The sequence below is a fragment of the Quercus lobata genome, chromosome 6 (assembly GCF_001633185.2).
Source record: "Quercus lobata isolate SW786 chromosome 6, ValleyOak3.0 Primary Assembly, whole genome shotgun sequence".
Taxonomy (NCBI): Eukaryota; Viridiplantae; Streptophyta; class Magnoliopsida; order Fagales; family Fagaceae; genus Quercus; species Quercus lobata.
The window spans coordinates 1,348,856-1,376,695 of record NC_044909.1 but is presented as its reverse complement, the minus strand read 5'-3'; the positions used below and the strand labels follow the sequence as shown (position 1 = coordinate 1,376,695).

At 33.5% G+C, this 27,840-nt stretch overlaps 3 protein-coding genes across 3 annotated transcripts; 1 reads left to right on the top strand and 2 right to left on the bottom strand.

Moving 5' to 3' along the window:
- Positions 1–291: 291 nt before the first annotated feature.
- LOC115995327 (40S ribosomal protein S3a) lies at positions 292–3,914 on the bottom strand. The gene is made up of 7 exons (XM_031119843.1): positions 3,774–3,914; positions 3,640–3,687; positions 3,405–3,510; positions 2,111–2,248; positions 1,779–1,964; positions 1,123–1,323; positions 292–656 (listed from the first exon to the last, which is right to left on the bottom strand). Exons 1-7 carry the CDS (start codon positions 3,782–3,784, stop codon positions 561–563), a joined length of 786 nt encoding a protein of 261 aa, XP_030975703.1. The 5' UTR covers positions 3,785–3,914; the 3' UTR covers positions 292–560.
- Positions 3,915–10,957: 7,043 nt separating this feature from the next.
- Positions 10,958–12,440, bottom strand: LOC115995122 (leucine-rich repeat extensin-like protein 6). Its single transcript, XM_031119559.1, has one exon. It carries the CDS (start codon positions 12,422–12,424, stop codon positions 11,135–11,137), a length of 1,290 nt encoding a protein of 429 aa, XP_030975419.1. The 5' UTR covers positions 12,425–12,440; the 3' UTR covers positions 10,958–11,134.
- A 6,754-nt stretch (positions 12,441–19,194) lies between these two features.
- Positions 19,195–25,960, top strand: LOC115995287 (STIP1 homology and U box-containing protein 1). Its single transcript, XM_031119793.1, has 8 exons — positions 19,195–19,566; positions 20,814–20,907; positions 20,994–21,044; positions 21,157–21,330; positions 23,113–23,292; positions 23,535–23,654; positions 24,340–24,473; positions 25,405–25,960. Exons 1-8 carry the CDS (start codon positions 19,373–19,375, stop codon positions 25,478–25,480), a joined length of 1,023 nt encoding a protein of 340 aa, XP_030975653.1. The 5' UTR covers positions 19,195–19,372; the 3' UTR covers positions 25,481–25,960.
- The last annotated feature ends 1,880 nt before the right edge of the window (positions 25,961–27,840 follow it).

Here is a 27,840-nt window from a genome sequence, read left to right as displayed (position 1 = left end):
CTACTTTGTATAATAGATACTATCAAATTTTTTATAGAAAAATACTAGATTAGCCCATCGTCAAATAGAGAACAGTTAAATAAATTAGTTCATGGTCACTTCAGATGATCCCGTAGATTTTGTAGCAATAGTTTCAAAACATAATATTCAAGATGTTTTAACTTAAAATGACCTATATTGGTAGATGTAAAGCTTCATTCTACGTAAGTAGTTTAACTTAAAATAAGTGTTTCATGTAATTGCACATGGTGGTGGATGTAAAGTTTCATCCACCCTTAACTTCTTTTCAGGGATGAAAATCTAGGGGTTTATGTGAAAATAAGTGTTTCATGCTCATTACATACGGATTTGGTTGGTAAAGATAACAAAATGTAGTCTAAATTAAACGGACAAAAATGTCTCTTAATGACAAAACCACTCTAATTCTGACAGGTAGGAACAAAATAGGAGGAATGTTTAAATAAACAAGTTCTCCATAAACTGCGAGCAACAAAATCTCAGAGCCACCAAAAAAAAAAACAAGAAAGTAAAAGCTAAAGGGCAATTTCAGAATCCTTCATTCAGGCTCCAACTAGTTCAGCAGGGGCTTCAGCCATTGTGTCGTCAGCAGGCCTATCCACCTTGGCACCAACATCCTCTGAATAGTCACCATGAACCTGCATAGACAAACCACAGTGGACACATTTACATGAGTGCTTCAAGAGATCCTAGAACACAAAGGAGGCATATCAAGATGTCGAATATTGACACTTGAAAATGATCAAAAATTTCAGAAAGAGATAATAAACTGGATAGACAGGCATCAAAGTTGCTTCATGAAGGCAACTTAATTTAAAAATAAATAAATAAAAAACTGGGTGAGCATAAGTAAATCTCTGATCATCCAGAAATCAGAATCTAAATTTAGGTGTGGCTTAGGCCTTGGATTTGTCTGGGGCATGAAGTAATTGATTTCAGAAACAAAGCTATAAACTTTACGAGCTCTTGGATAACCTTCGTTTCCAGGCTTTTTATTAGCAAAGGTTCAAAATTTTTAATACCACCACAAATGCCAATGCTCTAATTGTTAAACTGGTATTACATCATGCACACAAAGAAAGAGAGGAAGGTAGAGGGACTTGCCTCCATCAACTTTCCAAGGTCAAATTTTGGAGCTTTCAAGATTTTTACTTTCCGGATAAATACATTTTGTAGAGGGTAGATGCTTGAGGTTGCCTTTTCAATATCCTTGCCAATTGACTCAGGAATGAACTTCCTCACCAATTCCTTCAGATCACAAGATGATGCTGAGTTGATCATGATCTCCCTCATCTTGCGGCGGATCTAACAGATCACAAGCAATATTTTTTGTTAAACGGTGGTAAAATTTATATTGGAATGCAGCAATTTAAAAAGATGAAACAATCATCCAAATACTTTGCTGTTCAACCTAATGAAGTTCACAAACAATCTTAGTGGGGAAAGAAGGCATTGGGCAACGAGTTATTTAGGATCTAAAGCCAATGATAAAGCATCATTTGCTCAATTAATTTATCTGTTATATTCTCCATATCTACACCATTCAAGCAGTTTAAAAAATATAAAATAACTTGAAAAGAAAAAAAAATATTCTCTTGTTTAGGTCATTAAAGTTGGAAAACATTTTAATTAGTAACTATTACGCGTGCACACACACTAGAACAAATCAGTGGTCACATATAGTACACAGCCATCTTTGCTCAAGTTGCTGATTAATTTCTATAAAACAATTTTTTTTAGTTAAATAACAGTATACAAACCTGTCTAATTTGGCTAGACTGGGCATAACAGGTCCTCTTGACTTGGTTTTGGCGCCTCTTGGTGAATCCAATGCAGAACATCCTCAAGGTGTAATTGTCTGTAGTCTTCACATCCACATGAGCTTCAATCAATGTCTGCCATTTCCTCACCAAAGACCTCAACTTGTCTGTTGTAAAATCCATTCCCTAAGAACATGACAGAAGTGACAGATTTTTCATTAGAAACATTCCAGTTTTATAAAGTAAGAACATAGCAGAAGTGACTAATTTTTCATAAGAATCATAGCATCAACAATGTTGGAAGCAGATGAAACCATTTAAATATCACATACCCAGAAATTTGTCAGAACATTCCTCCCTTGAACATCTTCAGCTCTCAATCTGATCTTCCTGTAAGCATGCTCCTCATCATCCTGAAGGTCAGCCAATGATATCTCAAAGACTCTGTGTTTGAGTCCTTCGGAAGCAATCTGTTAAGAGACAAAAAGGAGGTCATATTGTATGCATGAACACATAAACATCTGGAAAATATTAAATACATTAAAATTTCCTGGTTGTGGAAGAAGTATAGCCTTGGTTCAATGGCAAGTGCATTCCACCAAAAGGAATGGTTGCAGGTTCAAGCCCAGAAATTTGCCTCCCCAAAAAACAATTGGGAGTAAGGCTGCCTACCAATAACCTCTCCCAAACCCATCAAAAGTGGGAGATTTTTGCATTGGGTACACCCTTTTTTTTTATTAACAACAAAATAAATGCAACAAAACAATCGCTGCAATCACATTAATGAACAGCAGCACATAGATCTGTTGACTTCATCTCATAATTTTATAAACTTTTGTATGACACGCAAAACTAAAAACCATATAAAAAAACACAAGGTTCCCACCACCAAAATTGTAGTCAAAGACTGTAGAACTAAACAAGCAAAATAAAATTATAAAAACTAAACACCTAATATGGGTAATAAAGGGCAGGAAAGAATTAGAACAATGTCTTCAAAAAGAATGAAAAGCAGGCCATTCTTGCCACTGCAATCAATACTTCCATAAACTAGATCTCATACTTTCATCCACCTTACAATGAGAAAGGAATGCGGGTTGGTTCACAAAATTGAAACCCTCACAAAAGATTTGAACATCGTTTGTCATGATACTTTGAATGCAAAATGCACATGTTCCAACAACAATCCGTAACCAAACAATAGATTTCAAAGTCGCTTATGACACACAATGTCATTTGGCCTAACCTATAATTCTAACACTAATAGCACACCAAAGCAGCTCCTATCCATTAAATCCAACTGGATCGTCTTATAAACAAAGAAGGGTTAAAATTAAACAACAATTACCATCCAAACCACTATAAGCACCCATCTAGATTAGCTTTAACCAACCACATCAACCAATCAAGCAAGCAACAACAAACAAAAAAAATCAAAATAAAAAACCAATATTTTAGCTGCAGAGAAAGCTGAAAACAAAACAGAAATGGAAACAAAAAAAACCCCAGATACAAATTTTAACTTGGTTTCTAATCCCACAGTTTCTCGTTAACCAAACACATCATAAGATCAATAAAACAATAATAATAAAAACCCACATATAGATAACAGAAAAAAGAGCTAACCTTAGTTCCCTGAGTACGAGTGACGAGGGTTTTGCCAACGTTTTTGACAGTGAACACTGATGGGGCCTTGATGTCATACCAGTCCTTCTTTGCAAAAGGATCAGCTCTGTAATACCCACACACAAAAAATATACACACATATTCAAAATCAATAACAAAATTGAAAATGAAAAAAACAAAGAAAACCCAGATCTGAAAAACAAAAATTGAATGCAAAAACGTAAGAAAGACTCACGCTTTCTTCTTGCCTCCCTTCTTTCCCTTGGAAATCCTCTTGTTCTTACTGCCAAATACAACACGTTAATATTAGTCCCTCACAAATGCATGAATTCTCAGTGTAAACATGAATGAGAGAAAAAGAGTGAGTACCCGACGGCCATGATTGGATGAGCGGAGAGGAGGAGAGTGAGAGAGAGAGCACCAGACGGCTATGGAGGCAAAACAAAAAATGAATGTTTTGAGAGAGCAAAACCCTAATTTTGGATGAGGAATTTATATGGGGATGTGTGCTTTGGGTTGTTGTACACTCAGGTTGGGTGTGTCGTTTTGGTGATATTAATTTTAGACCATACAAGGGTAATTTCGAGATATTGGTATATCCAGTTGATGCAAGGACTGCTATTGGTTTATATAAACCGATGTCGTTCTGTTTTCACCTTAAAAAATCATAGCCTTCTCACTTCTTAGGGCTTTTAAATTTTACTTTTATTTTTATAAGCCTTTTTCTTTTTCGTGCTGCTTGTTTAGATAATTTTCCACATTTTTTTATGTTTGGTAACATAAAAAAAATAAAAAATTAGTTAGTGGAAAACTATCTTCATTTAACAAAAAAACCCTAATAAGATAAGCATATTTTCTATAAATTGTGTAGGGAGAAGGTTTATAGGGCCCAAATGACATTGGATCATGGGCTAAAATAAGGCCAATACATGCTTATTTAAGAATAGAGCTTCCCTAAAATATCCATACCCTGGACCACGAACCAAATGGTGCATCATTATGGATCCAATGGTAAATTCACCAAGGACCCCATCCGAAGTCAAGATCTTCACCAAGTTGGCAAAGTCAAAGTACCTACCAAGCTTTCGAGGATGTGCTCTTAAACTTATAAGATTATCTAAGGACACCTTCTAAACCTTCCTGATAAATCTATAGTTACTTGCTTGGCACATTCGCATTTAATGATGGATAATTGATCAGGATAAAACAAGAAACCCCAAAAGTCTTCATTCATCATGACATTGAGGAAGAAAGAGACTGGTGGGACAAAAAGTTGTCCAACTATACAAAAACAACTCATGCTAGAGAAGAAAACATGGCAAATATAAGGAAGGATAAGGGTGAAGAAGAAGACACAAGAAATAAGTGTGAGAGAATTGATAAAAGATAAAAGTAGGTTGTTCTTAGAGAAGAGCTTGTAATACTGTCTAAAAAAAAAAACCTTAATATACCTTTTTACGTATATTTTTGTGGTTTTTGTTCCAATCTCTCATTGTGGATTGTTGTTAACCCCTAACATAAATTAATTGTGATCCTAAGTCAGGTTTAACCAGTTTTGGGCCACACGAGTTATTTCCTTGAAACCTTGAAATTTATTTTCTATAGGTTGTTTTCCCCAAAAAAAAAAAAAAATGGAAAACAATCTCTCTCTCTCTCTCTCTCTCTCTCTCTCGTGCACAATGCATAGCTCTTATAGCTCTCTCACTTCTTCTCTTCCTTTTGCTTTTTCTCTTTTCTCTCACCCTCAGTATCACTCTCTTTGGTCTCTTCTCTTCTCTCTTTTCTCCCTGTTTCTCTTCCCCTCTATAACACAATTCTATGAATTTCAATCTTGACTTTTTTTCTTTCTTTAAGTAATTTTTTGGTTTGATGGATTTTAGTATGGAAAGTTGCATATGTTAATTCTCTTTTCCACATAAAAGTTAAAAAAATAAATAAATAAAGAAGAATGAATATAGTAAAAGACAAAAATTTGCTAATATAGTGTCTATATGACTTTAAATTACTTTTACATAGGGCAATCTTTACAGTAAATTAATAATGTTGTTACAAATAACAGTATAACGGTTCTCAAAAAAAAAAAAGTATAATGAATGATAAATTTTTAGGGGAATTGCATTTTGTTGCCTTATTATCATATTAATATTATGAAGTGAATTGCAATATTTTCCTCAAACTTCAACATTAAGCCATTGATTTCTTTAAACTACTGGATCAATTGTGATATCTTCCCGTCTTGTGCATGGGCTAGCGTTGTAGATACATTATGTTGAGTATTTTTCAAGTAATATATGATTGTTTTAGTCCTACAAAGTGATCAATATATATTTTTTATGTACGTTACTGTCCGTATATGAGCAAAATGAGTGGTAGAGATCATACAAATTGGACAACTAATTTTGCTTGTATATATTGTCAAAATTTTAGTTTGAAAACCAATTTCATTTTTGGTTTTTTTTTTTTTAATTTTTAATAATGATTACATTTGTTTAGTTTACACAATACACATGTTTTAAATTACTCAAGAAATATTTAAAAAAAAAAAAATTGTGTATACGAAACACTAAAAAATGTTCTCAAACTCATTTTTAATGTTGTTACCAAACACTGGTGTAGACATCAAAATTTTATGATGTATTCACAACCTTCTAATTGTTCATGATAAAACATTTGTGATCAAATTAATCTCCAATTGATGATGTGGACGATCAATGAATGAAATCAAGTCACGTGGCAACATCAAATGAAGAAAGCCATATGGCAGCATCAGAAGAAAAGATCTATATGAAAAGTTCTTATTAAATAAAATACCAAATTAAGTTCATAATTTAACTCTCAATAAATGCTGAGAGAAAATTCCAAATTAAATACTATTGAGTTACCTATAAATAGAAGCTTCTCATATGAGAAAAAAATGAGAACACTTAGAGAGAAAACACTACCGACACTCTGACAAAATAGAAAGTCATCTCTAAAGTTCACAAAAATTCCATTGTTTATTAAGGCCTATTCCAACTTCTTCAAATCAAAGTAGGGATTCTCTTTTAACCTAGTTCGAGATCAAGCTATCAGCACCTCGCATTAAATCAAGCACGTTCAACTATTCATTCAACTTGGAGACATCAAAGCACGATTCAAGATCAAGCTTCATTGCCCCTTTGGATCGTTATGTTTCTTGGAAATCAAATCGGAGGAATTTATTGTACTCTTTCATTGTAAAGATTCATACAGAGAATTGTACTTACATATATTCAAATACAAGTTTATTATTTGTTACACTATTTCGTGATCATGTGATTTATCTTTTACGAAAATTGTGTGTACAATCAGAAAAAGAGATAGTTTTCTAGAAAACGCTTTCTAGAAAATGAAAAAATTTCCAAGAAAAGTTATTGTTGAAACAAACAAATCATTATATTTGTTTGGGTTCTAGTTTCTTCTTTCTTTCTTTTTTTCTCCATTTTTTCTTTTTGGTTGAGAAATATGCAAAAAAGAAAAGAAAAAAGAACTCTCCTATGATTTTTGATTTTTGTGTAAATAATATGAACCTGTGTTATTAAATAAGTACCTCACTCTTAGGGGCGGAGGGACATATAGTCCTAGGGGGCCATGGTCCCCCAAAATTTTTGAAACCCTTATAGTATTGTATAAAAATAAATTGGGCCTCTACAAAATGTAATGATTGGCCTCTCCAAAAATTTTTATAGAGGCAAGATTACTCGTAACTTAGTTTAAATCATATCATACTAAAAAAAAGATAACCAAGCGGTCCACCTACTTGCATTACATGCCCAAAAAACTGGAGTTTTCTAAACTATTGGATAGAAGATAGTCCCTGGTTTTAGAGTTTCAATTAGCTATGGATGTTCATCATCTTCACAGTTCATGCTCATTTTTTACTGTTGTTTTGCTTTGTTTTTGAATAATGAAAACTTATGACTTTCCTTAAAAAAATGTCACAAATGTTAGTCTAGTGTTAGTTTTTTGGGAGGAGGAAATGGAATAGAAAGGAACGAAAATAATAATTTTAGAATATTCTTTTCTTTCCTTATTTGAGAGTTGTATTCCCTTGTTTGAGAGTTTAAGGCCTTGTTTGGGAGGAGAGAATGAAATAGAATGGAAATGAATGAAAAGAATAAAGGATTTACAAATGTCTTCCTCCACTCTAATATACTACTTAATCCTTGATGTCGTATCTTGCATGTCCTTAGTTGGTTTTTTCATAAAGGATTGTATGAGCATCAACCCTAAGGGTTAGCCCGCCTTTAAGGTCTTAACTGAGAAAACCTCATTGCATTTGCAGGGGTCAACTTTAGCATTAGCAACCCTTATTTGCATAGACATTAATGTGTCCATCTCCTTCAATTCAGTCATCGGTTGTTAATGACTAAAAAGATATGAAAATCATAATAATTTCTTTCCAATAATAAATGGTGTTGAATTTGAACTCATCAGCCCTTCACAGTTCACAGTGCCACATTAAAAGGAAAGTAAAGTAGGGCTTTTAGTCAATACACTTTATAAGTTATAAATAAAGACATTCCGGTTTGTATTATTTTTTGTTTTCGTACCTTTTTAGTGCCTAAATAATTGTCGATTAAATTTTCGCTAAAACTATTAAATCTTTTTGTCAATATTGGCCAAATTCAAATTGAATAAATATAGTTTTTTGTATTACACATACAAGTTTTTAAAATATTTAATTTGCATTTTAAATTGTTTTATGTTTTGGTCTTTTATCTTACTGTATATAGTATAATTATAATATGTATAAATAAAATAAAATAAAATAAAAAGGTAAATTTCATTCACATATGATTAGGGACCAAATTGGTAAATTTTGAAAAATCTTGGATATGATTAGTATTAGCCCAAACCTTGTGGTATGTTGATGAAATTTATTCATAATTTTTATTTTTATTTTACAAATGAAGGTATCCAAACCTCTTCGAGTATTTAATTATTCTCTTAAGTATATGCAGTCCTCCATCTTACACGCACTAGGTTATTATAAGGAGGAATCCCATGGGATAACTCCAAGATGCTGGTAAGAGGTTTCAAATCTATGATCTCATGAATATCATGAAACTTTAGAAATTAAAATTAAAAAAAAAAAAAAAAAAACTTTGTCTTATATTTGTTTGGCCTTTTCAAGAACAAATTTCTGCCCCGCCACTTATTCAATGAGAGCAATTTTAGGCCAAGCCTAATTAATAACCTTTATTTGGTATAATCTAAACATGGACCAAGACCAATTAAGGATTCACAATTCAGGCATGTTAACTTCAATTGTGTGTAGTATAATTTGCCCCACTCTCCCTTAAAAGTAACTATGCATGATTTTTTAGTAGAGTTGTAGTGTGTCTTTGTGTTAGAATTCATTTCCCTCTCTATTGTGTGTGTGTGTTTGTTTCTCAAAAAAAAGAATGGATATTGTCTCATATTGCTTAAGAGAGTGTGTTGTGTGTAGTATAACTTACCGCACCCTCCCTTAAAAGTTACTATGATTTTTGAGTGGAGTTGTAGTGTGTTTTGTGTAAAAACATCTTTCCCACTCCCTTGTATGTATGTTTGTTTCTCACCAAAAAAAAAAAAGAAAAAAAAGAAAAAAAAGAAAAAGGAAAAAGGAAAAGGATGGTGCCATTTTTTTCAAAGACAAGACAAGTAGACAACCATTATGACCCATGGCCAAAAGTTTGAGAGAAAGATGAAAGACACAGCAAACCAACCCAAGTATACATCCATCATTCACTTTCTCTAGAAGACAAGAGGAAATTCCAAGGAATTATTAAGCATGGTAAATGCAAGGCATCTAGCTATCAGATGGAAGAAGAGAAACGTGGGTGTATATATAAGTGTCTTAGCATTTAATCAAACTATTTTATTTATCATTTCTTACTCATGAGATACTCCAAAAACCTTATAAACTAATAAAGTGATGAATCGAACTAAGAAATTTTAAGTTGAGTAGTGTTTATTGCACATAAATTGTATTACACAATTTTACACACGTTCTAAAAAACAACTAAAACTTAACCTAAAGTCACAATTTTTAGATAAAAATGAACCCTTTTGTATTTACGAATTATGACACATCCTTCAAGCTTATTAGAGCACTGCTATTTTAGCTTTATCAAAATACAAAAATTGCTCTACAATAGTGAAGGTATAGCTAATTATTTTAGCTTTAGAGCTATAGTACGCAGCTATTTTTGGCTGCGTACTATAGCTTGAAGCTAAGCAAAAAAAATATTTTTTTTATTCCCACTAGCATTAAAATAATATTTCTTCTCTTTCTTTCTCTAATTCTTTTTCTATTTCTTTTCTTTCTTTCAATTCCCATTATCCTCATCACAAACTCTCATCGATTCCCATCATCTTCATTAGAAAAAATGATTTAGCTTCACCGATTCCCATTCTCATCCACAAACTCTCACCGATTCATCAACCTCCTCATCGCCGCCACCGAAACTCACGCATCATCACCGAAACGGTTCGTGGTTGTGCTGGCTCGTGGATTGGAGTGGTTATCACTCGTGGTTCGGAGTGGGTCGTATCGGCGTGGTGGGTTTCGGCGTTGGGCATATCAGTGTGGATTGGAGTGGGTCTTTCTTGCTCGTGGGTTGGAGTGGGTTTTAGTTTTAGGTTGCTGGATTTTCGGGTTGTTGTGGTGGGTTTCGGCGTTTCAACATGGTGGGTTTCGACGTTGGGGCGCATCGGCGTGGATCGGAACAAGTCTTTCTTGCTCGTGGGTTGGAGTGGGTTTCGGTTTTGGGTTGCTGGATTTTCGAGTTGCTGTGGGTTTATTTTGTGGTGGTTGTGGGTTTGTATTATTTTATTATAGTAAATTTATTATTTTATTGTAATGTTTATATTATTTTACTATGTTGAAAGTTATAATAAATCCACTATTACTAGATGTTTTGTAAAATGAGTACGTAAAATAAATAAAATAACTTTTTATGATACTAAATAACTAAAAAAATAGCTTTATTGCTATGGATGCGCTTAACTTCATCTTTCGAAGTGTCCCCCAAGAAACAGGAAACATGCCTTTTTACAATATTACGTTATTTAAATATTAATCACACAATCTTGGATAAAAAGGTTTGATTGCTAAAGATACATACGTCTATATCATTCCATATTGGTGTGGGCCTTTATTTCATAGAATTTTAGGTGTACCATCAGCTTTACCCAATGCTTATATCAAAAAGAAAATTAATGATTATGACAATACGATTAGGTTTTAGGTGTACCACCAGCTTTACCCAATGTGTGTAATAGTGTTACTAAAACATCTCGGTATTGAATAGCCACGGCTACAAGTGAATTGACTAGTCTAGAGCAACACTTTCTATTACATTATTGCAGTCTGCAAAACGTTTTTATTATAAAAACATCCTAGAGTGAGAATTGAGAATTTAATCTTTAGCTTTTCAAACTGTAAGTTTTAATTGGTTACTTTTTAAACTATAAGATTTAATTTCACTTAAAATAAAAAGAATTTATCTCACAGATTAAAATTTTATTTTTTATTCAGTAGAGTATAAAGTATAACCTCAAAGGTTACATTGAATACAGCTTTCAATTTATAATATTTAATCTAATGCATAAAGTAGATCAATTTCATGTGAAGAACAATCTAAATACCTAATACACGAGAAATCAACATGAAACTAATTAGTCTTTGGAGGAATACTTTCTATATATCATATATCTCCCTCCATTCATGGATTAGTATAATGAGGCATTGGCGGGGGTTGTGACCGGTGCCACTTTTTTGGTGGCGGCGGCGGCGGAGGTGGCGGTGGTGGTGGTGGAGGAGGAGGAGGAGGAGGTGGTGGTGGTGGTGGTGGTGGTGATGGTGGCGGTGGACTTCTAACTGAGCAGCCAAATGTACCACAGTCAACAGGATGCGCATAGAAAGAAAAACATTCCTCTGGTGACCTTTGCAATGGCCTATCTGGAATACAATTCTTCTTGTCATCTTTGTCAGGCAGCTTCAAGCACACGGGTGGTTCACCACAGAAATAGTTATATGAGTAGGTAAAGTTCTCCAACTTAGGCAACATGCATATACTCGGTGGAATCACACCTGACAACTTGTTATGCGCCACATCCAATTGCTCCAAGCTCTTCATTTTCCCTATTGATTCAGGCAAAGTACCAACCAACTCGTTAAAGCTCACATCAAACACTGTCACTTTGTCTAGCAACCCTATCTCTGGGGGCACACACCCTTTTAATCCACTGTTCATTAGTATAATCTCATTCAAAGTGTCCTTCATGTTCGACAAACTCGAAGGCAAGCAACCATTAAGGTTGTTGTTGGCAAAAACAATCACTGAAACTGTGGAGTTGCCTATGTTTTCAGGTAAAGATGTTTGGAACTTGTTGTTGTTGATGAACAAAGCATCGAGTTTCAAGTCGAAAAGGCGTGAAGGGATGCTTCCTTGGAATTCATTGAATCGGATATCAAGGAATATGAGTGAAGGAATATAAAGAACAACTGAAGGGAATGGACCAGAAAATTGGTTATTACTAATGTCAAACTCATGGAGAAGGTGAAGGTATCGAAAGCAATCAGGGATAGTGCCATAGAAGCGGTTGGAGTTTATGTGGAAGAAAGCAAGGTCAGTCAAGAGGCCTAGTTCTTCTGGTAGTGTACCGGCTATGTCAGCATGGTTTAGATCTATTCCAGCCACTGTCATAACGTGAGGGTCATCTGGGGCTGGCGCACAGTACACACCAGTGTAATTGCAGACATTTGGGCCCCACCAATTTAAGGAAGAGTTTTTGGGGTCAGAGGTGATTGAGTGTTTCCATGCTTGGAGGGCAGTATAAGCCTTTAGGAGTCTTGGGTTTGGGAGTGGTGGTTGTGGTGGTGGAAAGTTTGAAGCTTGGTGAGAGGGCTTGGAGAGGAATATGAGAGAGAAGATGCCCCAAAGGGCTAGAGTGAGAAGTGGGTTAGTCTTCATTTTGGAAAACATGCCATGTATTGGTATTGGGTTGTTCATTCTTGTATGATGTTTGAGGCAATTAGACCCTGATTTATAGAAGGGTAAAGAAGAAGTTTTGATGGTGATAGCGATTCATAGCATAAGATATGGTGTGTAAGTTAAAAAGGTTAATCAAACTTTGACAATATCTCAGTTTTCATTTTCCTTGTGATTATTTTGTAGGTAGAGTGGGGTATTGTAATTATTGGAGTACAGAAGTACTAATATGTTTTATATTTGAATTTGACTCATTATTAAGAAGGTGAGACGAATGTTCACATTTCACACTTCCTCTCTGTATATATTTTTATAAGCTTTTCTTCTTTTGCATGGTTCACTGTAATGCACCAGCATGGCCTTTGTTTCTCGTGGAAAGTTGGAATGGAGTTTGGTAGCTGATCTTACCAAAAACACGGTTCTTAAACCTGTTTGGTTTATTATATTGGTTCAACTCAAGGCTGGATTATTCAACAAATTAGGAGTATAACATATATTTTGCAGCTATAATAGTAATTGTAATTTTTCAAAGTGGGTCGTTTAACAAAGATATTAGATGGTGTCCCTAGTCTCAATTCAAATAGTTTCCTAGGACCCGAGACAAGGTCATGAAAATGGCAGGCATCAGAATACAGAAGAAAAATTTGTTAGACATATATTAAATGCCGGTACTTTCAACAAAGAATTGGGAAATGAATCTTAGGTTGATTTGTCAATCACCAGATGGGACTTAATCTACTTTGGTATTTTAAGTTTTAACCAATGGGACCCCCATGCAGTAGCTGAAGGCCTAGGGGGGGATATGTTCGGATCTTGTTTGGTTATCCGCAAGGCTCACCATCTTAAATTATGAAAGTCATGAAAAAAATATATATTGTCATGGTTGTTGGAGATTCATAATGAGATTATGATTTCACAACAGAAATGAGCTATAATTTATTATTGTATGTCCATTATTTTTATTATTATTTTTTTTAGTCATACATTGCACCCATTGACGCAGTAAATGGTTCTAAAAATTCAGAAAAACATTTTCTATTACAACTTGGATTTGTTTATTTCATAGTTGGTTGGATTAAGCGTACTTTTGACGAGCAAGGAAGGCTACAATGAGAAAGTTAGCAGTCTTTTCAATCTGAACCTATCGAATTAAACCACTGACTTTGTGTGGTGTTTTGATTCTTGTGAACTCAAACCGACATTTTAAATAAACCATGGAGGCACATTGACCCGATGGAAGGTTTTAGTATTACAGCAGGCAGCTGACTTTATGTAGTGTTTTATTTTTTTTAATGTGTGCTGTGCCTCTTATTTTTTTTTGAAGCCGTGCTATGCCTCTTATTGATGACTGCAGGCAGCTGATTTCCAAGATAGCCTAAGTCCGGATTGATCACTGCTTTCGTGAAGCAAATATGTGTGCTGGCCTCTTGGCCCCATTAGGAACTAAGCAAGATAGGACTTTTGTTTTGTATAATGATCCACCTGTGGATCTTTGGGAGCTCTTAAGCTCGGACAAAGAGGGTCTGTATCATAACAGAACCATCATTGAACATCCCTTTCCCCTTAATTCTTCGTTAATGCATTTTCCTCTTTACAAAAAAAAAAAAAAAAAAAAAAAAAAAAAAAAAGACAACCTAAATACATACGTTTAAATGAACACTTTATTTATTTGTTTATTTGTTTGAAAGTTGGTTAAAGTAATCGGTAAATAAGCTTTAAAAAATCGTCCAATTGAAAAAAGAAAAAAAAAAAATGCCAACATATATATATATACATATCATGAAAGAAACGCCTACATATACCTTTTTTTTTTTTTTTTTTAACGAACTAAATGCTTACATATACATTCTCTTGTATTGTTCCCAAATTTAATAAAGAGGTTCCATGAAAAAGCAAAAAGGGAGAGAGCCAATTTTGAAAACATTTGAATGTGTGTATTTTACACCATTTATTTTTTCCAAGCAAACATTATATATACTTGAGATCATAGACTGAGTTAAGTCACCTAGCAGAGCAGGTAGGCTTTAATAAGAGCCACTATGTCTCAGTTGCGTGGTCTATTCAAGCATGCTTGAATTAACACAATTTTCTTTTTCTTGTGATCTAAAATTCAATTAATTAGAACCCACTTGAGAGTTGAAATTTGTGTGAGAGAGAGAGAGAGAGAGATATGAAGTCAATGACCACTAACTATATAGAAGGAGGAGAAGACAAATCATGATATAATAGAAAATTGTACCACACAGAGCACTGAGAGAGAATTTAAACGAGCCTAGCTAGAAATCATAGAAATTGTATTTGCATTTCCCAGTTTCCAACTCTAGACAAATGCAAAAAATGAAGTTTAGGCCTAAGAGGAAGCCAGTCATACAGTTCTAGCAAAATATGAAACTTTTATATGAGCCTAAATAATGCAGTCATGCTTAATGGCAAGTTAGCTGAAACATAAGCATTCCCAAGCCAAGAAGGAGTCACTCTCAATGTAATAGTCAATTTAAAAGAATGATTACAATGCAAAGCAACATATCAGTTTCTAGAATGTCGTTTCCTAAAGTCTTTTTTTTTTTTTTTTGGAGTAAAGTTTCCTAAAGTCCATAATACCAAACTCTTAAGACCAAATCATTTAATTAAGCAAGAAGAGGTCAGCAATTGTCAACAAGAACCTTGTACACCGTCAGAGATGTGGATTAAAAACACGATGTTGAAAAAATAGAAAGAAACTTAAGAAAGATGAGGTAATTAGATTTTGAAACTAAGTGGCACCAAGAGAAAATCAGCAAAGCACTAAACATGAATTTGATTGGTCACAGACGGAAAAAAGTAATAGTGCCAATTAAAGCCTAAAGGGTTAGTAATAGGGTCCCTCAGTGGACCTTTTTCTGCTTATTTTGCTTGTAATCAGCACAAAGAAAGAAAGAAGAAAGAAGGAGGAAACAAAAAAAAAAAAATCCAAAAAGAATATGCCGGATGACTAGATGAGCATTATTAGTAATTTTTTTGAATGATTAAGTTTGGCTACAATTCTCATTGAAAAAATTTACATAATTATATATTTTGAAAATCTAATTGTTAGATTGCATATTCTTTATGGTCTTCAAACACATCAAATTTTGTGCTAGTCCGATTTTATTTACTGCTCAATTCATAAACTTATTTGTTATGCATATATAATTTTAGGCTACAATTTTTTTTTTTTTTAAATTTAAACATTTGATTGATGACATAGTTATTTGCCTTTAATTTTCTGGAAATTTAGCATGTATGAATGATATAAGAAGAAAATGTAATCTAATGGTAGATTTGTCAAAATTCATATCTAATAAAAAGATATTGAGTGGAGTTGTAGAACTATGAATTCACTTCCAAGTTTATTGCCAAATTTTGTCATTCTTTGAAAGGGAAAAGACATTAAAAAATATAAACATTGAACTATGAATTTCTTCTCCAAAACACCATATATATACATATATATATATATATACAAACACACTTGTATATCTAGAAGATTTGTGCTTATTTTGGCTTTTCTTGCACACAAAAATAAAACTCCTCCTTTTTTGTAGTACATTAAACAAATAAGCAATTAGAAGGAAAAAAAAAAAAAATCCAAACACACTCTATTAATAGGTGTGAATTTACCCATCAATATTCAATATTTATATAAAAGCATAGACTTATGCAGAGAACGTAAGGTCTTGCCATGTGGCACTCTAAGTTTGCAAATGTTGTGGATTGTTAGATGAAATGCATTTTTTTATTTTATTATTACCAAAATAAAATATACCAGAGATTGACACAGTATTTGTAAGAGAGAGAAAGAGGAATTTGAAGAATTGCCACTTTCGTCATACTAGCCTTTGACCACCGTCAAGCCGCCGAAACCCCTATGAGTAGCTTTTTATTTTTATTTTTTTGTTAATTAGGGGCTTAAATATGATTTTGGTTTATGTAATTTGGTTAGATAGTTTTTGTTTTGGGTATATAAGTAGAGAGAATATTTGGTGTGCAATGTAAATCCATATCCTACCATGGTTTTAAATCATTTATAAGACACATGCATATGCACTTGCCCACGCTATGTTTTAATGTCGCACTATCAATGAGTGAAAGACAGTGAGAGAATTTAACATACATTCATTTTATGATATGCAATCTGTAAACATAACATAAATTAGTTGATTTTTATGGTCCAATTACTCTTTTACATTTATTTTTTTCATATATATTTTTTTTAAAAACTAATTAATCTTACCTTGAGAAAGCTATAAATGTGCAGTGAAACTACTAAACTAAATATTAATATCTCAAAATGTATATGTTTCTTTACTTTAATTTAGTTTACTTTTTCTTTATAATATATGTACAACATTTTCTAAAACCGTGTTACATAAAATATTACAAAATTATCCGTGCATCTCACAAACAACTTCCTAGTTGTACTAATTGAAGGCCTTTTTTTTTTGTGTGTTTCCAGTATTTTAATTTTTTTTAAAACTTTATCTTTTTTTAGAGATAATTTCAATCAATTGAGCAAATTGAAACTCACATTTAAAACTTTATTTTATATCATTAAAAGATAAATGAAAGTAAAAAACTATATCTTTTTTCTTTTGATCAAATAATAGCCTATATCTTAGGTTTTTATAATGGACAATGCTTTCTCCCAAATAAAACCATTCACGTGTTAATCAGGATCAAAACACTTCATTGAAACTGTGTGATAGAATATTTAAAATAAGTGCTAACAACAAATTATATGAAATTATCATGATAAAGATAAATATAAGCTACAGTAGGAATAGAAAGAGATTTAAAATAAAAAATACAACCTAAAACTATTAAAATACGATAGCTATACATATGATCTACAATTTTTATTTATTTATTTATTTGAGGTAAAAGATTTACAAATTTTAGTGTATGTAGAATTGTTGCCGCACATAATGCGGGTTACAATTAGATTTTATAATTGAAATCTAATTTTATGCCGTGTGTCATAAATTATTTATTTTTAGAGAGAGTTTTTTTTTTTTTTTTGGAGAAACAAACACACACAGGGGAGAGAGAGTTTTATTTCTTAATTTTGAAGTCAAATGTGAGACTACATCATAAATATCTATTCAAGTGAGTTATTACATACAAAAACCAAAGACTTTAAAATTAATGAACATAAAAAAAAATAAAAAAATGGACAATTTATATTTTCTACTTAATAATATTCTTATAAGAATGACTATCAATAATATTTAAATTATATATGTAAATATTATATTATACATCTTAATATATATCTTTTAAGTATATCCATGCATATGCATACACGTGGATACATTAATGGCTTTTGAGTTGTCATTGAGGAATTTTGCTTCGAATGGGCTTAAAAATAAACCCTTTCATTTTATAATTTCAGTTTACTTGTAAAGTGAAGGAAATTACAACGAAAGCCTTACAAACAAAAATGAGGCCTTGCAGTTCCCCAAGATGACGACTTATCACACATGCAATTTCTTTGGCCCAATTATTTGGTTGCAGCGTTAGGTTGCCTCTTTTACCTCCCAATCGGTTATTCCTGTCTCTTGTTTATCACACATGAATTGGACCTCAGGGCCTTTGCTTTCTTCTTCTTAGTAATAGTCATTTAATTGAAAGAAAAAAAATCATTTGAATTTGACTTAATGGATTAAGGTTCTTATTAGTTTATTATTATTGTTATTAAAGTAATTTCTAATGCTGGTTTTGTTTTGTTTCAAAGCAATTTGTGATCAACCATGACAATTCTACTTAAATGTGACCATAATACCTTCTTACCTTTTAAGATGCAATTTCTAGTATATAAAAGATTAACATATATTTGTCATTTTCCATGATTTCTTCATTTGGGTCTAATTTTGTGACTTCAATAATAGTAGTAACAAAAATTGTTGGCATCATAAAAGCTAGGAATAGCAAAATGCCCTCGTCATATTAATATATATATATATAAATATATAATAGGTGCTCCCAGTTATTATATATATCATGAGCGATACAGAAATTGATACAATTTCAAGATTGTTTGCGAATACATTATTATATTTAAGTTTGATTAGTTTAATAGTTGAGAATTAAGCCTAAATTTCATGTTAGGAATCCTAGGCTAGGATAACTTTACTTGTCTATTAATGAATATAAACATTTTTTGTTGTCAAAGTTCAAATTATTTGTAAATAGTTTAATTAGTTTACAAAGCCCTTTAATTGAATTATAAAAAGAAAAACTCCCTAATTGAGACGGATGAAATCTATTGTCTACAATGGGGGATAACAAAAAGGGATAGCAAAAATGTTGATTGCTTCACTTATCTTTTATCGATTCGTCTCTCGTGGATTTTTTTCATCTCAAAGAAGTAATGGAACTAGAACGAGTTTTGCTTGCCTCATCTTGAATGTGTATATACACATATATTTGAATTATTTATATATAATTTTTTTAATGCATATCTTAGTTATAATGTGTTTTTTTTAACACATATTCCATTAATAATTTGAAATCACTTAGTAGGAGTTATCTCATTAGGAATTGTAAAAACCTCTAAGCCCACCCCAAACTCAACTTGCCCCACTCTCATTCTCATATCGAGCAAATTTTTCTTGCACCGAAGAAGAAATGGGACACCCATAATTGAATTACGCCTGACCTCATTGTCATCTCTAATTTCAAAAAAAAAAAAAAAAAAAAAAAAATTTACTATTATTTTATTTGTCACAATAGAAGTATTCCCCAAAACGCATCGTATCGCTCCCTCCCTCCTTGTTCCTTTTCAACATAGATAGAAAGAGACCCCAAACCAATCAAGCAGGAGGGGCTAGTGCTGTGAGAGAGAGAATATCATTCAGCTTTTTCTTTGTGTCAAAGAGCTACCCCATAAACCCTACTAATACCCCCACAAACCAAAAAGAACAAAAACAAAAACAAAAACAAAAACGAAGAATGAGTGAAGCAACAGCAGAGCCAAAATCGGGTGCGGTAAGCTCATCGGGAGGTGGTGGTGGTGGTGGTGGTGGTGGTGAGATGTCTTTGAAAGACAAAGGCAATGAGTTTTTCAAAGCTGGGAATTACCTCAAAGCCGCTGCTTTATACACCCAAGCCATCAAGCTTGACCCTTCTAACCCCACTCTTTATAGGTAAGGTTACCCTTAATTTTTTTTTAGCATTTCTGGTTAAAGTTTGATGCTTTCGTAGAAATTTTTGATTTTGGTTTCTGGGTTTCAAAGTTAACTTGATTCTGTCAAATGGGTACTTTGCAAATTTCATTTTGCTGGGTTCTTTTTTTTATTGTGATTTTGATCTCTGTTAGTGGTTTTACTTCACTGTTTACGTGGTATATCGGTTTATCACTTTAGAAGCTTTACCTACGCTGGAAATTGAAATGGGTTTTGTTTGTGTTTGTTATGCGTTTATGCATTTGAGCTTTACAAGGAGACAATGTGGATTTAAATTTTACATAAGCTTTGTCCTTGAATGCGAGGCAGTATAATGTACTGGGGGGTTTTAGCTGTTGATGAGTTTTTGAGGCCAGTGTGCGATTAAGTGATGTCTATAAAACTTAGTTTTTACAATTACACGCGAGATGGGACACCGCTTGAATTGTTCATAATGATTTGGCATAAGCACCCTGTTGTTGCTGTTTAACATAGTTGGACACTAGCGAAACGACAGTTGGTTTTTGTGCTTTGTGAGTAAGTTAATATGACATAAGGGAGATGGAGGCATCAGCCAACCAATAAAATGATCTCATTTTGCATTGGTTGAAGAGAGATGTATTCAGTGCAGGCCCATGGTTATTCAATTCTTCATTGCAAGGTTTGGATAATTTCTGCTTGATGTACTCAGTCACCTTGAGTATCACACAATTGGACAAGATCATGATGTTACTCTGAAGATAATGCTTTTGAAGAGGAGGGATTTGAAAGCAGCCAGTGCTTTTCTTATCAAGTGTGAATTTACTTTGGGACATAATTTGGATTTGGTAGATCCCTGATGGTGTGTAATAAAGCCTTCTCCACAGTGGTTATTTCCAGCATGCTTGCCGTCTGTAGTTCCTTATTCATTGACCACAGCCTTCATTTTTCCTGATCACATTTATGCATTTACTGAGCTACCTATGGAAAAAGATGTAGAAGATAAGTATGGCTGCTAAGATTAGAATCTAGATGGGTATTCATGTCAGTATGCATAAATATGAAATGGTACTTTGCTTTAGCATTTAGATACTGAAATTGCAGATTGATCAGGAGAAGTATCATGGTAGGATAACCATCACCCTAAACTTACATTGTATAGTAGCTAAGATTAGAATCTAGATAGGTATTCCTGAATGCATATGTGGTGTAAACAACCTTTTCATTTATAATGTTCCATTATTGGCCAGCAACCGTGCTGCTGCATTTCTACAGTTGGTTAAGCTTAATAAAGCACTTGCTGATGCTGAGACAACAATTACACTGAAACCGCAGTGGGAAAAGGTATGTATATACATGCAAATGAAACATTAATTGTACTTGATATCCTAATCTCTTCCTTAAACAGTACTGATTTGATGCACCTACAGGGATATTTCAGGAAAGGATGCATATTAGAGGCCATGGAACAATATGATGATGTATGTTTTAAAGTTACTATTATTTTTCTTTTCTGTGACAATGATTCTTCTGAACCAGGGCTCGTGGTTTTGGTATTTTGCTACTGATGTTTATCCTATCCACATATTGTAGGCCTTAGCTGCCTTTCAAACAGCTTTGCAATACAATCCACAAAGTTCTGAAGTTTCAAAAAAGATTAAGAGGATTTCCCAGTTGTCGAGAGACAAAAAGAGAGCTCAAGAAGTGGAGAACAAGAGATCCAATATTGATATGACAAAACATTTGGAGAAGTTGAAATCTGAAATGGTGAGTGTATTTTTCAAGCATAAACTCCAATTTTTCATATATTTTCTCTTGTTTTTTGTTGGTCTGTAAATATAGTGATTTAGACTCCGTTTCTTTTGACATAAAACAATTTCCCAAAATTGTATTCCAAATTTTCTGGTCTTGGTACAGCTGAAAACTTATTGTCAACAAAAAATGTTTTGCTGGTTATTGTTAAAAATAAAGACACTAAAAAAAGTGGAAAATATTTTAGGCATAAACCATTTTCCATATGTTATAGGAAATAGGATCCATAGCTGACCCCTAAAATTTTGGGACTAAGGCTTAGTTATTGTACAAGCAGTACTAAGGAGGGGAGAGGGGAGAGAGGGGGGGGGGGGGGGGGGGAGTAATATAATTATAGTTATAAAATAGAGTGCCACTTGTCAAGGTGCAGCCGAGTGGTTGGAGGCTTGGGATGAGCAGTAGACCCAGACATCCTAGGTTCGATCCCCACTAGGAGTTCTTCTAGATTACTTTTCACCCAAAAAAGAGAGCATATCATTCCCATGAAGCCCCACCATATTCTTCCTATCTTCCTGTTGACGCAGCCCACCAGTGGCAGTGAGCCTCCATAACCTCAACTTTTCAGTTAAGACCTTCTCAGGTCTCATCCATCCCCACATCTACCTCTTGTCACTCTCCCATGAAGTCCCACTGTCCTTTCCCTTTCTCATTGCCTGCAGTTTGATTTCGTATCACTATGACCTCAAGAGGCTGAAAAGGTTCTCTGTGGTGAACAACGATATTCCAAAATTGGTGCCATCTGATTTGGAAAATTTTGGTTTATCCAAATTTGATGTGAACAATGAGCTCCATTGGAAGCCCCTTGGGTCCAAGTTTCATTGAGGCTATGGTGTTGTTGAGCAATTGCTGCTAGAAAGTGAGGAGAATGTTGTTGGGTATTCTCTCAAAAATCCTAAAGTTGTGGTGGGACTGGGATGATAACCAAATCAACTGAATTTCCACAAAATCAAATCCAACTTTGATGAGAATTGGGGTTTGTTCTTCTTGGTTGCTTATACTTTCTGGGTTTAATATTTTTGTTTCTAGAATTGATTACTTTTGGTTCATTCTCAATTTTGACCATGATTCCTATATCAAGAATTATGGGTAATTGGTGTCTAAAGAATTTGGCGCTAAAAATTGTGATTTTGGAAGATTTGTTTCTTGTAATTGGGTTGATGGTTTTATTTATGTGAAAGTGGCTGTTTCTAACTTATCACCCCCCCCCCCCCCCCACAAAAAAAAAAAAAAATATGATTGACTTTTAGGTTTTCATTCTGTAGCCAAAGTTTGCCCAAGGTATTTTTGGACTATTTAGGATTATTCATTGAGCTTAGCTGCATTTGTAATTTGATGGATTTTGTGTGAACCAACCAAAACATGGAAATTTTTTTCATGACTATTTTTGGGAGTCCAACCAAACCATGGAAGATAAGTAATTTTCATACTTTCCCATAGAATATGCTTAGGTTGAAACAAACAGAGCCTTAGCTTGACTTATTCTCGTTTTCTTTAATAAACTTTCTAGTAATAGTGATATAATATAGTTGTTTCTATTTGCTTTAATCTTTGTGTTCTGCTTTGTCATCTTTCCTTCTCTCTTATAGAGCAGTTTTATGTATCCTCTGAAACTGTCCAATGCAGGTAAGAGTTTACTACTTTATCAGCTACTTATGTTGAGACCATCAGTAGACCTTCTGGGGTAGGATTTGTTTTCAGTATTCACAAGGAGGACTAAATTGGTCATTATCTTTGCAGTCTGAAAAGTGGGGACCTGAAGAATCCTGGAAAGAGATTTTCTCTTTCCTTGTTGAGACAATGGAGACTGCAGTAAAATCATGGCATGAAACGTCTAAAGTGGATCCAAAAGTCTACTTCCTTCTTGATAATGAAAAGACCCAGACTGATAAATATGCTCCAGTTGTAAATATTGATAAGGTATTTAAACTATATCAATACTTTTTTTGCATATATAAGTTTGCCTGCTTATATTCAGTATGTTATGACCCATTAGTGTTGTTCAGGTTACATATGTGAACTCAACTTTGAATTTTTTTTTTAATCTTATCTAGCAATAAGTTTCTAACACTTACATGCATGTTCTCTTTGTCCATCATTTGCAGCTTGTAGTTGCTTCTTACACATTTTTATTGATTACTTTTATCTTTTGCATGTGCCAGGCCTTTGAATCACCCCATACACATAGCAGTTGTTTTTCATTTCTTAGGCAGTATGCTGATGATTCTTTCTCCAGAGCGGCCTGTGTGGTGGCTCCCAAAAGTATCATATCTTACCCACAGGTAACTTTTAAGTTCTTCAGGACATGGATTTTTGATAGACAGGGACTTTATCATGTGACAAGCTGGATACCTCCCTGTATTTTATCCCCATGCTAATAGAAGCATGTCTCAAGATGTCTCAACTTTAATTTTGATGCTTACACTTGCTATTGTAAAGTGCTAAAAAAGTTTCTTCGTCTTCAGATTTTTACTATTGAATGGGCACTGCATAGAAAGTGCTTTAGGTCATTATATGTGTGTGTGAGGTGTAATGAAAATGGCAAGTGGTTAGTTGGTAACTTGTTGGAGGTCACACCACAAATTTGGGTTCTAGTATTTCTAAAAGTTTGAAATATGCCTTCACCTACTAACACAATTAATGGCTGATAGTTGCTTGTTGACAGTCAAAAACCCAAATGATGATTTGATGTGGTGCAGTGCAATTTACTATTTCTATATAGAATGTGGCTGATGGTTCCAAGTGTAATAACTGTTGAAAGATTAATCAGGCAGTTATGAACCTGCTTTAATTGATATGCCATTGCCCTAATTAGAAAGTTACAGATGTGAGCTGCTCTATCTGATATGCCCATATCTGTATTCCATAAAGAGCGATAACTTATTCAGTTGCCTAGGAAAAAAAGGCTTATGCAGTCTAGAAATTGAATGTGTAGTTGACAACCAGTACCAAAACACCCTTTTGCAGGTCTGGAAAGGTCAAGGATCTAGAAAGTGGAAACATGGGCAACACGATGGTTTCTTTGTTCAGTTTGAGTCCCCTTCCCTGCGACAGCTTTGGTTTATTCCCAGTTCCAGCGAAATGGGACAAACAGTGTGCAGGTTTTGTCTCTCTCTGTCTCTCTTGCATTCAATCTTATCCATCATGAGTGTTATCAATGATTATTAATTAGTTTAGAATACAGAAAAGTATTTCAATATTAGCTATCCTGAGTGTATCATTGCCAAAGCTGTTTTGAGACAAATGCTTTTCCTTCAATAAATGGGTCCAGTTACATTAATCATCAATTTTAGAAATTTTTTGATGAGAAATTGAAAAAACTGTAAAAAAAGTTAAGTCACCTTTTCATTTTCTCATAAAAAATTTCCTAAAATGGTTTAATAATGTATGCCCTTAGGTCATACGTTAGTAAAACCCATAATAAAGGGTCTGGTTAATGTATGCAGCATACATTAATCATACATTTTATACTTTTAAGTATCAATTTCAGGAACGTGTATTACTTTTTGAAGCTAGTGATTTGATTGAACAGTCTGTAATGGCAGGTCCATCACATCTCATTCTTTTTTGTCTATACCCTGGTGAAAAGTGATAGTTTTTAATTTAAAAAAAGAAAAGAAGAAAAGTGATAGTTTTTAACTCCCTTGTGCAGCTTTCATACTGATCCATATTATTCCCCCAAATTCACCGAGTTATGGTTTGTTTTTCTTTTAAGAAGGGAAAATTGAGAAAGTGAAACTGATTTTTTTTTGGTAATCCCAGTAGATTGATTCCTCGTTGATTTCAAATCAAATTAATTCTTCATATTGATAGAGATTGGTTCCTTTTTTGAGTTTTAGGATGTAGCCCACTGCTTTCAAGGAAACAGGCCACTATGCATGTCCTCATCTTTTATTAATATAATCATTCAATAATTTATCATATAGAACTTTGTAGTATTCAGTGTCCAATTGAATAGCATTGATAGACTCCTTTCCATACAATTTTTTCTTGTTAAAACATACAGAACCTTAATCTTAGGGCCCTTTTCAGGGATCCGGAGGTTCTTGACATCAGCGTCCATGAAGTGCTTCCACGTGTATTCAGGGAAACGCTGCCCAAATCTTAATACTCTTTCTTATCTTGGCATGGGATCCATCTCATAAATTTTGGAGGTCTGCTAAAGTTGGAGGGCTTTAAGTCAAAAGAAAGACACAACATCAGCTGTATGTGTTTTGCCTTGATTTGGTATGCAAGTTCCTGCTTTGATGTGGTAAATGCTTGCCAATAGGTGCTTTTCTTTGTCATATCACTCTTGTAGTCAGCTTTAAACTCTTGCTGAAAATTCTGCAGGCTTTTTGAGTGGTTTTGTTTTGCAGAGAATTTTTATTATATGATTGCTTTTCCTGTAATCTGATGAAAACGAGGGCTTTGGCCCTTGAACTAAGTGAGTCATTTCTGGTGCCGATTTTATATCACTAACATCAATGTCAGGAACTCTTGGAAGTAATTGGCTTAAAAGTGTTTAAAATGGCTATATCTTATAAATAGTGCTAATACAGGTATTCCAGATCTCCATTTATGTAATTTTCAATGAAACAATTTTTTATTTTTTGGTCTGTGTTTACTCGTATATAAAAAACTTGTTACTGTGTTCCTCATTAATTGCGTTATTCTGATTGACTGATATTGTTAACTTCTAAATCATTCTTTTATCTTGATTTCTGCTTAAAGGAAAGATGAATTGGTGGTTCGAAACCTATCATCTTTCATGTTCATATATTGTGTGTTATTGTTCTGATAAGAGACCATCACGTGTATCTCTTCAATTCTTCTATTACTTACATGCTTGGTAGTACATATGAGACCTTTAAAACCATATCTAAGCAATTGTAATTGTGTTTGGGAAAGTTGGTAATCTACTTAAGGATTAGTTAGGGTTCTAAAAAATGATTAGTGAATTACCATAGGCGTATATAAATTATATTGTGATATCACTAAACAGGAATTAAGGATGAATATTTCATCATCCTGAATTAGCTTTACCTAGATACAGGGAAATTCAGTTAGCTAATGTGGAAAGGATTTATAATGTTTGTGTGATTCTTGCATGCATATTAACATTGTAATCAATTCTGAGTCAATTAAAAGTGGTCATGTCTATTTTAAATTAGTGTACGAGAAACTGGACCTGAGAGTTGCAATGGTAAGCAAAGATAGTTGATGGTGAGATTTTATAAATTAAAGCAAGCGCCATATCTGACATACAAATAATTGCACAAATCAAGAGTGAAAAATGTGATATGGGTCTTGTTGATGGGGCTTCAGCATGGACAACGGATAAATAGGGGTGAGAATGGGATTAAGCCAGTTCGTACTGGGGCCATTTGATTTAGGTTTGGTTCATATTGATCTATTAAAACCTGGAATATTTTTAGCTTAGATCAGGATAAGACTTGGTAACTTGGTTGCGCTGACATCTTCTAATAAAGCATATCCTAAATTTAGCTTCTCAAATGCTTAATGTGATAATCTTTGGAGTTGCTGAATACATGAAAGCAAATAGAGAGGCACTCACCTATTCAACTGAGTATCACAAAATAGGAAATAAATTTGAAGAGAACCATAACCAAGTAGTTTTAATAAAATTAGTAGAGGAAAAAAGAAGAAAAAGTAAGCAATTTCCATAACTGGAAATTGCTTTCTTTTTCTTCTTCTTTTTTCCTCTATTAATTTTAAATATAACTGGAAAATTGCATTTGTAGAATTAATAAAAAAAAAAAAAAATTGACATTTCATGTCAATTAAGGAAGTAACAGAGTATACGACTTTAGATAGAATATAATAGAGAAAAAAAAAATACATGTGGTTTTCACAAGTTCTAAGAGCTTCTTCCGGTTGGGCTCTCCACTTATTTGGAGGCTTTTATGGTTTACATGGCTACATATTTCTATTGAAGTCCTAACTTGAAGGGTGATTTATTTGGTTGATAAATGTCTCTTAATTAGTTAACAAGGTCATCCCATAAACTTCCAAGTTCAAAACTAAAGCTTTTCAATTGAGTTTCTTTAGGATCTGAACACATAGATAAGAGTGCCCGTTTTACATTGTTGTAGGAACTAGAATTTTAGTTGTAGAGTTCACTTGGGTGACTTGACATTTTTTTAGAATAATCATATGGGAGCATCCAGACGCGCATAAGCTGCAAGTACACCATATTTAAGATCATATTTCAATATGTTTTTTCCGATAACAAAGTTGGTACAAACTCCACTTCAATTTGTTTAGACTAATTAGAGTTATTGATTAACTTTTAAGAGACCCTTATAAAGACATTGTCTAATTTCCTGTTGTGTGACATACGTGATAGGACAATGCCTATGCAAAAACCCAATAATATGTTTTTCTTCTCACAATGATGGAAGTAGTTGAAAGTCTCATAGGTCTATCAGCACAGGACTAACAATTCTGGTTCAACTTTATGCTTGT